This window comes from Mytilus edulis, unplaced genomic scaffold (assembly GCF_963676685.1).
Source record: "Mytilus edulis unplaced genomic scaffold, xbMytEdul2.2 SCAFFOLD_2206, whole genome shotgun sequence".
In the NCBI taxonomy this organism is placed as follows: domain Eukaryota; kingdom Metazoa; phylum Mollusca; class Bivalvia; order Mytilida; family Mytilidae; genus Mytilus; species Mytilus edulis.
In genome coordinates this window covers 1-12,301 of record NW_027267552.1, presented here as the reverse complement: position 1 = coordinate 12,301, position 12,301 = coordinate 1, and the positions used below count along the sequence as shown (strand labels likewise).

General features: G+C 31.4%; 1 protein-coding gene across 1 annotated transcript; it reads right to left on the bottom strand.

Annotated features, from left to right (window-relative positions):
* Positions 1-1,491: 1,491 nt before the first annotated feature.
* LOC139505632 (aldehyde dehydrogenase, cytosolic 2-like) lies at positions 1,492-10,440 on the bottom strand. The gene is given in 7 exon segments (XM_071295121.1): positions 1,492-2,195; positions 5,681-5,720; positions 6,362-6,436; positions 8,770-8,927; positions 9,707-9,871; positions 10,233-10,259; positions 10,262-10,440. Coding segments are annotated over 7 exon segments (639 nt in total). The 5' UTR covers positions 10,406-10,440; the 3' UTR covers positions 1,492-2,165.
* Positions 10,441-12,301: the final 1,861 nt, after the last annotated feature.

Below are 12,301 nucleotides of genomic sequence, written 5' to 3'. Positions count from 1 at the left end.
TCAGGTTAAAGTTTTTGGTCGAGGTAGTTTTTGTTTAAGTTGAAGTCCAATCAACTTGAACTTAGTACACATGTTCCTTATGATATGATCTGTCTAATTGTAATGCCAAATCAGAGATTTCCCCCCATTTTCATGGTCCATTGAACAAAGAAAATGATAGTGCGGATGGGGCATCCGTGTACTACAATGTATGAACACATTCTTGTTTCTAAATACTATGAATAAGAGAGAGTACATGGATCAACTTATTTTCTATAACAGCTAAAAGAAGCAATAGAGGTCAGTGGACATTATTGCTTTATTTCCAATATCTTCAAAGGTATCAGACTGTCATTGCTTTGAAAGTTGTTTGCATATCAGTGGTAATATACAAGCATCTTCATCATCCTTTTAGTCATTTAATTACCTTTATGTTTGAAATGATTGCATGTGAACGAAACCACGTATAATCAGTTTTTACTCATTAACTTTACTGTTTATGTATATAATTGTACAATGTCACTAGTTAATTCATTGAATAAACTTGAAACAAATGAGTCACATGTGGGTCTTTTTTTATTTTAGAGAAAACTACTTACAAGACAAAAATTCAATATTGATCGATGCATCCTAAATGAATTCAGAATGTATTGCCTTAAGTAGTTTTGAAATCAAATATTGATATTACCAAGGTGAAACGTATTTGGACTTCAAGTGAGCATCAATACTAAGGATAAAGAAGTCCGTTATAATAAAAAACAAACCAAAAAAGGAAAATTCGCCAAACTATACATTTTTTGTAAAACTGAATATTCCCTTTTAGTTCAAAAGCATGACCTATCGATCAAGTGATAACATCGGAGACTTGGAGACCAAACGATTTAGATCGACCTATTTGTAGTTTTAAATGTCATTGAGATAACAACAAATGAAATCTAAAAATTTCCATTTTCCTGTACTTTCATTTTGCTTATCATTTTCGAATAGAAAGTAAAATCACAAAAATACCGAACTCAGAGGAAAATTCAAAACAGAAAGTCCCTAATCAAAAAACAAAATTAAAAGCTCAAACACAATAAACGAATTGATACCGACTGTCATATTCCTGACTTGGTACAGTCATTTCATATGTAGAAAAGGTTTAAACCTGGAAGCTGCAACTCGTTGAGTTAATAATTATACTTCTAATATAGCAGATATACTTCTTTAATCACGACCTCACGAGGTCGTTTGTACTATATCAATCTCCTCAAGTTATTGTAAAATTTATGGTCTTTTCAATGTTTGGGAGTACAACGACCAACATAGTTATCAAAAGTACCAGGATTATAATTTTATACGCCAGACGCGCGTTTCGTCTACATAAGACTCATCAGTGACGCTCAAATCAAAACAGTTAAAAAGCCAAACAAATACAAAGTTGAAGAAGATCGTTATCCTTTGCTATATTGTTATCTGATTTGCAATCATTATTTCTTTGTTGCATTGCTGCGCAAAACTTACCAATCAACACAATGATAAATACGTTTATTTCTAATAAATATTCAAATACAAGTTAAATAATTAAAAGATCCATTCAGTTAAATAACGATGCAAAACCTTGAAAACTTAAAAAAGAAATTAATTTCTTTGAATAAAGTATGTTATGTCAAATCTCATACTACATACTCAATCTTATCCCCTTTTGTAGTATTTGATAATTTCAGAATTAAATAATAATAGTAATAAGATAAAATCATAATTAAAATATCAATAATAACAATAATCAATATGTATAGATTTTATATTACACCACATCAACAATGTATATAAGAAAGTTATTGAAAATCAGACCCATCTAAAGGTTTAATTGTCAGGGTTGATCAGACTTTAAAATTAAGGTTTTCTGTGAAAATGATCATTTCTTAATTGCTCATAACAAAACTTGCAAGGTTAAAAACATTTGCATATAAAAAAATGTCTTCTCTTCTTTATAGAATTGAGTACAACGCATATGATACAATGTGCTCTGGTAATAATATAACACTCATGATACTATACCTCATAGAAAACTATATTAAATGTAAATAAGTTCAATAGGTACCAAGATTCAACTGTGCATTTATACTATTTAGATATAAAAATGCAACTAATTCACTATAACAATAGTGTCACAATAACAAAGTATCATTCAGCTTAAATAGTTTCTATACTTTTGTCGGTGTGTTAACGATGACCTACAAAAAAAATTTCAAGTTATTTTCCATTTCTTTTCTTCTCTGTTAGGAGATACATTAACTACTCTATAAATCATATTTCAGATCATCTTTGTTGTATGCAAAAATAGTTCATGTTCAATAAGAGAACATAATAGTTTACAACATGAAAACAGAACATTTACTTTGAAAGTTGCTGTTATAGTTACTCCCTGTTTTAGCTTGAATAGTGAATATATATATGTAGGACTCGGAGGTGCAATGGGGAAGCCGAAGTGCGATGGTCACGCTGAAGCGCGATGGTCTACGCCGAAGTGCGATGGTCCTTTTGCTGAAGTGCGATGGGTTTGCATTACGTTCGAACAATGTCACGTTTTCGTTATTAAATCAAATGGCTCCATGTTGATGCTTTACCTAGATGAAGGTTCATATGTACAAAGGGAATAAACAGAATGAAACGAACGATTCAAATCCCAAACAGTTTTGAGCATTAGAGGTGGGGGTTACAAAAATATGTCAAAGTAAGTCAGACAACAAACCATGGAGAAAAAGACGACTAAAAGATGATCTAGGTCTGCAGATGAGCTAACCAGTTTTTGCAAAAGCATGTATTATGCGTACCGAAAGCGTTTTGTGAGACAAATAAAATGTATTGATATCAATGTTAATTTTTACTTCTCTTCTTGTTAAGTCTTGAGATGAAAACTGCTTTGTAAGAAAACTCGCAATGTTAATAATTCTATTGTGCGAATATACAGTATTCATCTTCTGCAATTTAAAAAAAAAACAAAAAAAAAAACAATGGTTCGAACTTGGTGTACTTCTTAATTTCTGATGATTAGCAGAGAAGCGTCCCGTCTCAAGGGTTTTTTTTTTTACAGAAAAAGCGTCACGTCTCAGTATATTTGAGTCAATAATAAATGTACTTAATGGTTTTCATTTCTTAAAACCTGTTATGATATCAGATAAATAGGTACATGAGTGTTGTGAGCAATTTCTTCGCTATGATATGACAAGTACAAGTTAATAGTGTATTAAACAAAATTGAATGCGTCCAGGGTCGCGTTCAATATCATAGCGGCTATGTAGTGCTACGTAGATTTTTGTCTACTGAACGAAAAGCTAGCCTAAATGCTATCAATATATACGTGGCAGCTAGGCTAGCCGCTACGATATTGAACGCAACCCTGCTTAGTAAGTTCTATAGACGTCAAAGGAGTAGGCCCGGTAAGGGCCGATTTTGGCCTCAAATTTAAGGTTCATCTAACGAAAGATTTTGGACACTTTTTAACACTTGAGTGTCTATTTCAATTGATTCAATTAGTTAATGTGAAAGATTTTAACTGATTTAGTCATTAAAAACGCTCCGATTCAAGCTTAAATATGAAAAATCTATCAAATATGCCAAAAAACGTCACTTTTCAGATGGTTTTTGTTAAAAATGAAAGTGGCCGTATCCGTGTTCATCCTCAACCTTTATATATGTTATGTATTATCATCAAATACAACTTATATTTCAATATTATGAATAAACACGAATGCGGCCACTTTCATTTGAGACGGAAACCGTCTAAAATGTAAGTAAAATGCTAAAATTGTGAAGATTTCAGTAATTTAGCATGACACAATGATGCTAGAACCCGATAAATGTGCATTGTATTGTAAAAAACAGCCTATATTTATGTAGCAGAAGCATTCTACTTTCCAGTAAATAGCTAAAAGATTACATTTCCACAATTTCGTAAAACTACTATATTTTGGGGCCAAAAAGGGGTCTTACTGAACCTACTCCTTTAGACCATCGCACTTCAGCGTCTCTAACAACAAGTTAGCGTCACAGTGTTACCATCGCACTTCAGCGTGTTAACCAAAACAATTCAGAGTGGACCATCGCACTTCAGAGTGACCAACGCGGTTCGGAGTACCATCGCGGCTCCGAGTCCTACATATATATTATTTCTATAAAAAATACGATAATACCTAGTGTTAGATTTGAAATGTATTCCAAATTGTTGGGTTACTTCATTTATTATTACTGAATTTATTTATTTTATTTATAATACTTGTAGATACTATTTTTGGGTATTTGAGCATATGTAACGTTGCGCTCATGAACATTATAATATTTCCCGTTTTTAAGTTTTATGACGTTTCGCTTTTGACGTACGTTACGTTGTCTAGTTTTTATTCATTGCAAGTTATTTGATATTCGGAGACACATCATAATTTTATAGAGAGATCATAATCGGTAAGAGATAATTTATGTACATTTTAAAAAAACAATATTTATTTAAAGAAGAAATATTAAGAATTGTAAAAGTATTTAAATATAAATTATATTTATTCTAATTAACTTTTTAATTTAACAAGTTACTTATGAAGAGTAAAAGAAAGTGAATCATATTGTTTGATTAGTATTATGCTATTAGTGTTTTAAGTAATATTTTTACTTTACAAAAAGACAAATACGATGTATGTTAATGTGTATTTGTATTTTATTGTAGAGAATCGGTTGTTATGATATAGTATATGAAGCCAAAATTATATGTAATTTTGAAGAATAAAGATACTTATATAGACCGCATACTCGACTTATCGCCTTATTTGATGTCTTTGATGTGATCCGTTACACCTGGGGTGTAATTGTTCTTTTTTTTTTGGCATAGACAATTCCAACTTTTTTTATATAAATAGTTAAAAAAGCATTTATGTTCTATTAAATGGGAACTAGTCTAACATCATATGAAGGCTTTGGATTATTGACAATATAAACCGCTGACTATATTTTTGCCAATGCAAGCGAGCTAACTCCAAGGTTTATTTGTTTGTTTTATTTGTGTATTGTCAACCTGCATTCATACATGTTTTCATGTTTACTAAATGAAACATTCATTTTGACAAATTAAAATGAACACAATCACCATTTTATTCGCTATAAATTATTTTGAGTCCTCTAAATTACTAAATTAATTCCATGTTCTGTATTGAAAGTGTTTTGCGCCTAGGTAATAGTTAAGTGCGCAGTACATGTAATTAACACTATTTGAGTAATGTTAGCTACTCGAATAATCTAATAAAACAAATTAAAAAATAAATGGTTGTGTTTTAGATCTAAAACATATAACTGTAAGTTTATCACAATAGTTTTAAACAATTATAAATCAAGAACGGTCGTGTCTCAACTTTGACATCTTAGACAAAAATATTTCTTATTGTGGTCTATTATCAGAGACTTTAAATATGTAATGCTATACATGTACTTTCAAAGATTTCATAATACTGTGGATTTTTTTTATATTACTGGGAACCAATTTCGTGGAATGAGAAACACTTGCATTTTAGTGGATATTTGATTTCGTGGTTTTTCTACAAAGTCTACAAAATTTCCTACAAGCTATATTTCGTTAGACATTGGAATTCATGGTTTGAAGGTAACCAAGAAATCCACAAAAATTGGTATCCAACGAATAATAATGAATCCACAGTATATGTTTATCAATACAAACCGTTTTCACTTCTGAGTATTGATGTAAACCATATTCTCCACTGAAATATATAAAAAATATAATTCAATTATGAATTGTAAAATGTCTAGCGTCATAATGCTGTTTTCTTCGCTTATATATGATTTCGTGCTGAAATTTATTGGTTCAGCTAAATTTCTATAACAAATCTTTGGGAAGTGTCTGTACCTAGTCAGTAAAAAAAACAGCTGGTTTCCACTCGTTTCGTTGATTGATAACATTTGGTGGATGATTTTGTTAGTTTAATGGACTTCCCCTTTTTCTATTAGCCATGTTATACTTTATAAACTGCATACAAGTCCAGTAAATATTGTACAAATGTACGATAGTTGTGCCCATATTGTTTAAATTCAGACTAACTAGCCATAAAACCAGATTTAATCCACCAATTTCTACATCAGAAAATGTCTATACCAAGTCAGGAATATGACAGCTGTCCATTCTTTTGATGTGTTAGAGCTTTTGATTTTGCCATCTGATAAAGGACTATCCGTTTTGAATTTTTCTGGGAGTTAGGTATTTTTGTGATTTTACTTTTTTTTCAGTAAAAAAGATATAATATCCAATGAAATCAGAAAGGGGACACCAATTACAACGGACTGATTTTTATTTTAATTTAATTTAATTACTAACGCGAAACAGAAAGGTTTTAACAAAACTTACAGCTCTCTGCCCATTCCTGATTTCTTAAAGCCACCAAATGGACAAGTCGTTCTCAATATGTTGTAGCAATTTACCCTGAAAATTAATAAATGTCACATAACATATCTTAATTAATTTTGAAAGTTTCAAGTGTTTAAACGGTTGTTAGTACAAATACATTGCATCATGTTCAGAGTAAAGTTAAACATTTGCAAGTATGACTTAGGTATCAAAATACAAACTAACATTACAGCATATGTAGGGCACTGGACAGGTCTTTCTAAATAAATATGACCAAAATATAGTTTTGTAACAACAGAACATATGATAGACATTTCCATTTCAGCATGTTGCAAATTTGGTAACCGTTCGACCATCATAATAAACATCGCTTTTTTATAGCAAACATAAGTCCGAAAGTCTTACTCTCTGACGTCTGGCGGTCAATTGAGGACCATAGAGCAAGGAATTGTCCTATAACGGCTAGTGGCAGCAAGTTTGTGCATCGAAATCATATTAAAACAATTCTCAACTACTTATAGTAGATAAAGCATACATTCTACCTTTCCTCATTTCGTTTTTGTCTATGAAAATATACCTTTATTCATGTAATACCCTAATCTAGTGTAACGAAATCTTTATTTCTATCAACACTTTAATTTTAGCTTAGTGTATTCACTTTCATTTTTATATTGCACTTATTTTTTATTCTATCACAGTACTTGTAAGGGAGCTACCATTTGATTTTTAGGGGGGGGGGGGGGGGGTGGGGGGGGGCTAGGATGAAATTTGAAAAAAATAGGCAGGACAGGAGTTTTGAGTAAAAAAAAAAGGAAGAATGAGACACTTGCAACAAAAAAAGTCAGGACGAAAATTTAGGTAAAAAAAAGTCAGGATAAACTAAAAAAAAAAAAAAAGGCAGGACCGAACAGAGTGAAAAATAAATAGGCAGGACAGAGATTACAGCTAAAAAAAATTGCAGGACAAAATTTTTCATCCTAGCACCCCCCCCCCCCTCCCCCTAAAAAATCAAATGGTAGCTCCCTAATGATGAGAGTTGATAAATGAAAATAGGTTGACGAATATTTGGATAAAGAGTTAAATGACTTAATATATGCGGACCACTGGGTAATATGCATACATAATTTATACTCCAAACATTCTGTACACAAGCATAGAAATAACGTATTGACTAGTTCAAAGTGAGAAAGAACGAAGTCGAAATGAAGGGTTATTGGAAATAAAGCTTTCGTGTGTGCTACTGGAAATAGTACGCGGATCAAAGATACATATTGGTTGAGCAAAAAGAATGATGTATGGTTTGTATTCTTGAAATGGGTCTTATTCCATTTAGTTTGAAATTTGTCATGTTTTCTTAATAAACTTTACTGTTACATCGACGGCGACAGCCAAGCATCAAACAGGCCACCAGGCGTTAGAGTTTACTAAGTCACACGCAAAAATGTATTTTACGAAATCAAATCTAATAAAAAAAAGTTGTAATAAGTTATAAAACATTATCGAAAATACAAGGCTTATAGTTTGGTACGCCAGATGCGCGTTTCTGCTTCATCACTGGCGCTCGATTTATATCATTTGGAAGGCAAGACTCAAACACGAAGTTAAAGAGCATTAAACCAACAAGTTAAATCCAAAACGGATAAAGCAAAATATGGTTGAGGGTAGAAAAACGAAAGTGTTTCGAATATTTCAACATTTTATAAAAAGTAAACTCAAAGAAAATAAACATATCAATGATATTCATGTCAGCAAAAAGTGCTTGCTTTCAGACTGGTGATACCCTAATTAACGAATCATTGACATTGACCAAGTGGTTTTAAAATACCATCAAAGATACCAGGCTTGTAATTTGGTAAGCCAGACGAGAATATTGAAGCTTTTCAACTTTCGTACTTTATATTTCCTTAACTTTTTTTAATTTTTTGTTTTACTAGTTTTTATTTAGTATACGATACACGCGTGTGGTGTACAATACATTTATCTTGATATCTATGATTAGTGTATTCGTATAGTGATACTTTGCTATTTATGAATGAGACTAACAAAAATGTAAACATGATGTAACAAAATTTACAATTTTGTCCTCCGTTGTCGAGATTTTTTCCAAGTATCTACGAAAGAAGACCAAGGCTTTTGTCATATGAAGAATTATTTTTAATGTACCACCGACAACTTTTATATTACAAATTTTAATTTTTCTGTTCTATTTTAAAAAAGATATTCTTACATGTGATTCGTGCTTAATTAAGCATTATCACTCATATCTTTCCAGAAGTCAAATACTGGTATTGTCGAATATTTCATAAATCAAGGCACTGCATTAATGAAGACAAATTGCCTGACAGTTCCATTATGTTTACGGCTTGTGTAAGTCTTTACTCCATTTATATTTTTGGTGGACAACTTACCAGATAGTTCCAGCCTTGACACGACTGGTGTAGGTCATAACTTTATTAATGTCTGTGGTAAAAACAGCTGCAGCTAAACCATATGATGTTTTATTTGCTTTCTCAATCACTTCATCCATGGTTTTAAATTTAATAATCTGTTGTACTGGGCCAAATATCTGGAAAAGCATGAATTATTCAAAAATATGTATATTTGAAATGTCCAAATTCAGATGAAACACTAACATAACTATATTTACCTACTCATTATCAAGTAATTAATTTACTAGTTAGTTTTTTAAAGTCAACAATATTTTTGAATACGATTGTTTTAGTGGATTCAGTTTTGGATATAAACATCTTACAATGCCCCTAACCCATTTTTTACTGATATATTATAATGATTGCATTTGAATGCTTACTTTTTCTAAAGTTACATTAATATTTTACTTATATATCATTATAAAACACGTTTCTTTGGAGTATAATATACTTGTCCGTGTATAATTTTACCATGCCGTTGGTACTTCGAATGGACCTGGTCATTACCTTCTTTCGATTAATGTTTGGGGAAGATTTAGAAATTGATTTGGTATATAGCCCCATGTCTATTTTGGTTTTAAATTGCGGTCTTGTTGACGTCTAACCCGCATCTCCGTTTATTCATATCAATTTTCTTCTTTATTTTTAAGATAGTTTCGTTTTTATCTATAAGTTAAAAAAAAGCGCTTCGGACGCAGCATTTTTTTTTTAAACGAGATATTTAAGCAATGGAATGAAAATTGAAAAACCAAAAATATTAATTTATTGGAAAAAAATACAGCATTAAATGAGTATAAGATATGGATTAACATATGTATTTTTGATACATGGTGTAAAATTAATATTTTATTTTGATTGATGTGCCGACTTTATTAACATACTTTTCATTTGAAATTGTTCTTAGGATAAAATGTACCTCCTCTTTTCCAATTCTCATATCTTCATTGACATCAGAGAATACAGTTGGTTCGATGAAGTAACCCTTAGTTCCAATTCTCTTTCCTCCACATTCAAGTTTTGCACCTTCCTTTTTGCCGCTGTCAATCAGCTCCATGATCTTTTCAAACTGATCTTTGTCAACCTATTTATTCATAAGTGAGATATTTCTTTTTTAAAGATTAATTGTAACAATAAAAATGCAGTGACAGATTATTGTTGTTAGCTTAACGACCAGTAGCAAGTATACCATTCCTACATAGGAAGAAACAAATTAGCAATAGATCTTATTGATAGAAAATAATAAACTTATAGTTGTGCTTTGAAACTAAGTTCGCCTCGGACAGAAGTCGGAAATTCTGACTTCGCTGGTAAATAGAGGTATGTTGGATATGAATATGTAGATTACAATAACCGCATTCGTAAAAACTAAAACACAACACAAAAGCACACTAAAATATAATTATTCAGCAATTGCTGTATATAAAAAAAAAAATGATATACACCTGTGGTCCAGGAAGTCGTGCTTTTCGTCAAATGGATTCCCAACCAGGCCTCTCTTCTTTGCTCTTTCCACTAATTTTTTCTTAAATTCTTCGTAAATTTCTTCCTGAACATATGTTCTTGATCCAGCACAACAGCACTGTCCCATGTTAAAGAATAATCCGAAGTGAGACATATCAGCTGCTAAATCCACTATTGATACATAAAATTAAAAAAACCCAGTGTATACCAATTCACAAGAGGTATAGATGAGAGAAGATATAAAGATATCATACTGTCATTCGTAAGTCAATGTTCATTCGTTTCCTTGGTTGACAAAAGTATGATTTTGACAGTTTTATAGACTGTCTCTTTTTTTTAATTTATCAGGGGGTTCTGTTTGAATTTTGTTAGAACAATTGTCAAAATATTGGCTGATATTATAAATTTGATATTTGGTTCATTTTGTTCCGCATCCTCGATTGGATTATCGTTCTTTCATAGAAATCTTACATAAGGTGCACATTTTGATTTAGTACAAGCACCAATTACCAATGGTTGCTTAATTTAACACGATGATTCATATTTTTATTGTCTTACTTACCTGCAATTTGTTCTTTTTCATCAAACATGCATACTTTTCATTAGTTTAAGAATGTACGAAATTATTAGTTTTAATAGTTTGCGACTCTATCAATTTGACAGATAAAGTCATTAAAAACGTTTTCATTTGTCAATGTTTGCTTTACAAATCTCTTTAACCTTTTACATAACCCGTACGAATCGTTTTGTAGCTGCAAATCAGCCATACCGGTAATGGGTTCTGAATTGACAACTGTCCATGAAAAATAAGCTCCACATCATATGATTTTTAACCCCCATAACAATTACCAAAAATACAAGAAATCTACATGGGGACCTTTATGACAGCTTTTGGTCATTCTCGACTAAAGGGGGACCATGAAGACTTGGCATTTGAATGGTTAAAAACGGCAATAAATGAAAATATTGATACTTCTAATTCTATAATGAAAATTCAAATAAATATAATTTAAATAAGCAATTATTTAGCATGTTCACCATTCCTTATATAGAGGGATAAAATACTTCCGATCGCGCTACACTATACAGTGTACAGCGTAGACACGGTTTGTAATGTGAAAGTTCCTCCATCGTTCAATTTTCATCCATGGAGATCCCTGTATCCTCTAAACACAGCCTCAGATTATTTTATTCGAGTTAAAATATATTGCATTTAAAGGTTCTTTAATTTTGTAATTCTTTTTGCCTTCCGACTGTTTTGATTTTAAGGCCTCTAGTGATTCTTATTCAGACAAAACTTGCGTATGTAGTATAGTATCATAAGACCTGGTATCTTTGATGATTTTTTACTGGTAAAATGCATACTGAAAATTTATGATTTCGTTTTCTGTACGTATAGAACTGTTTTTGGATCGAAAAAAGGGAAAACGAAAAATATCAATCAGTGATCATTTATAGTGTGTTGATGTTCAAAAACTTTAAGAGTATACAATCAAATGATCCTAATCAGGACATACAAAATTGATCAACATTGGGTCATTGGCTGACTTAAAAGTAAAGTTGGTTATGATTTCATGAGCTGGAAATTACTAAGCAGTTTCATATTTTCCGTTGAGTGATATGGGCTAAAGATTGATTTTATCACTTTTTATGAATTTCACCTTTTTTAATATTACCGAGGAGTTTGATATTTGTGATACTTTTGTATATAAATGTACAAGAAAAAGTGGTTTTTTTTTATTTATTAAAACCAGTCTCAATCCACCATTTTATACATAAAAAAATGCCTATACCAAGTCAGGAATAGTTTAAACATATTTGTTTATAGTGCATTTGGAAACAAATTATTGCAACTTATATTAATCCCTTTCCACTTTGTGGGTGCGAGTGATGCCTTGTAGCGGCATTATCAGCTCTTTTTCGAAATCTACAAAAATGTATTTTACGTGCAAGAGATATGGCTCTCTCTTACCACAGGTCAGCCATTTATCGCCCTCTTCCGACGCATTATCATTGTTTCTCAAGACCATACTCGCAAATGGTGTCAAGG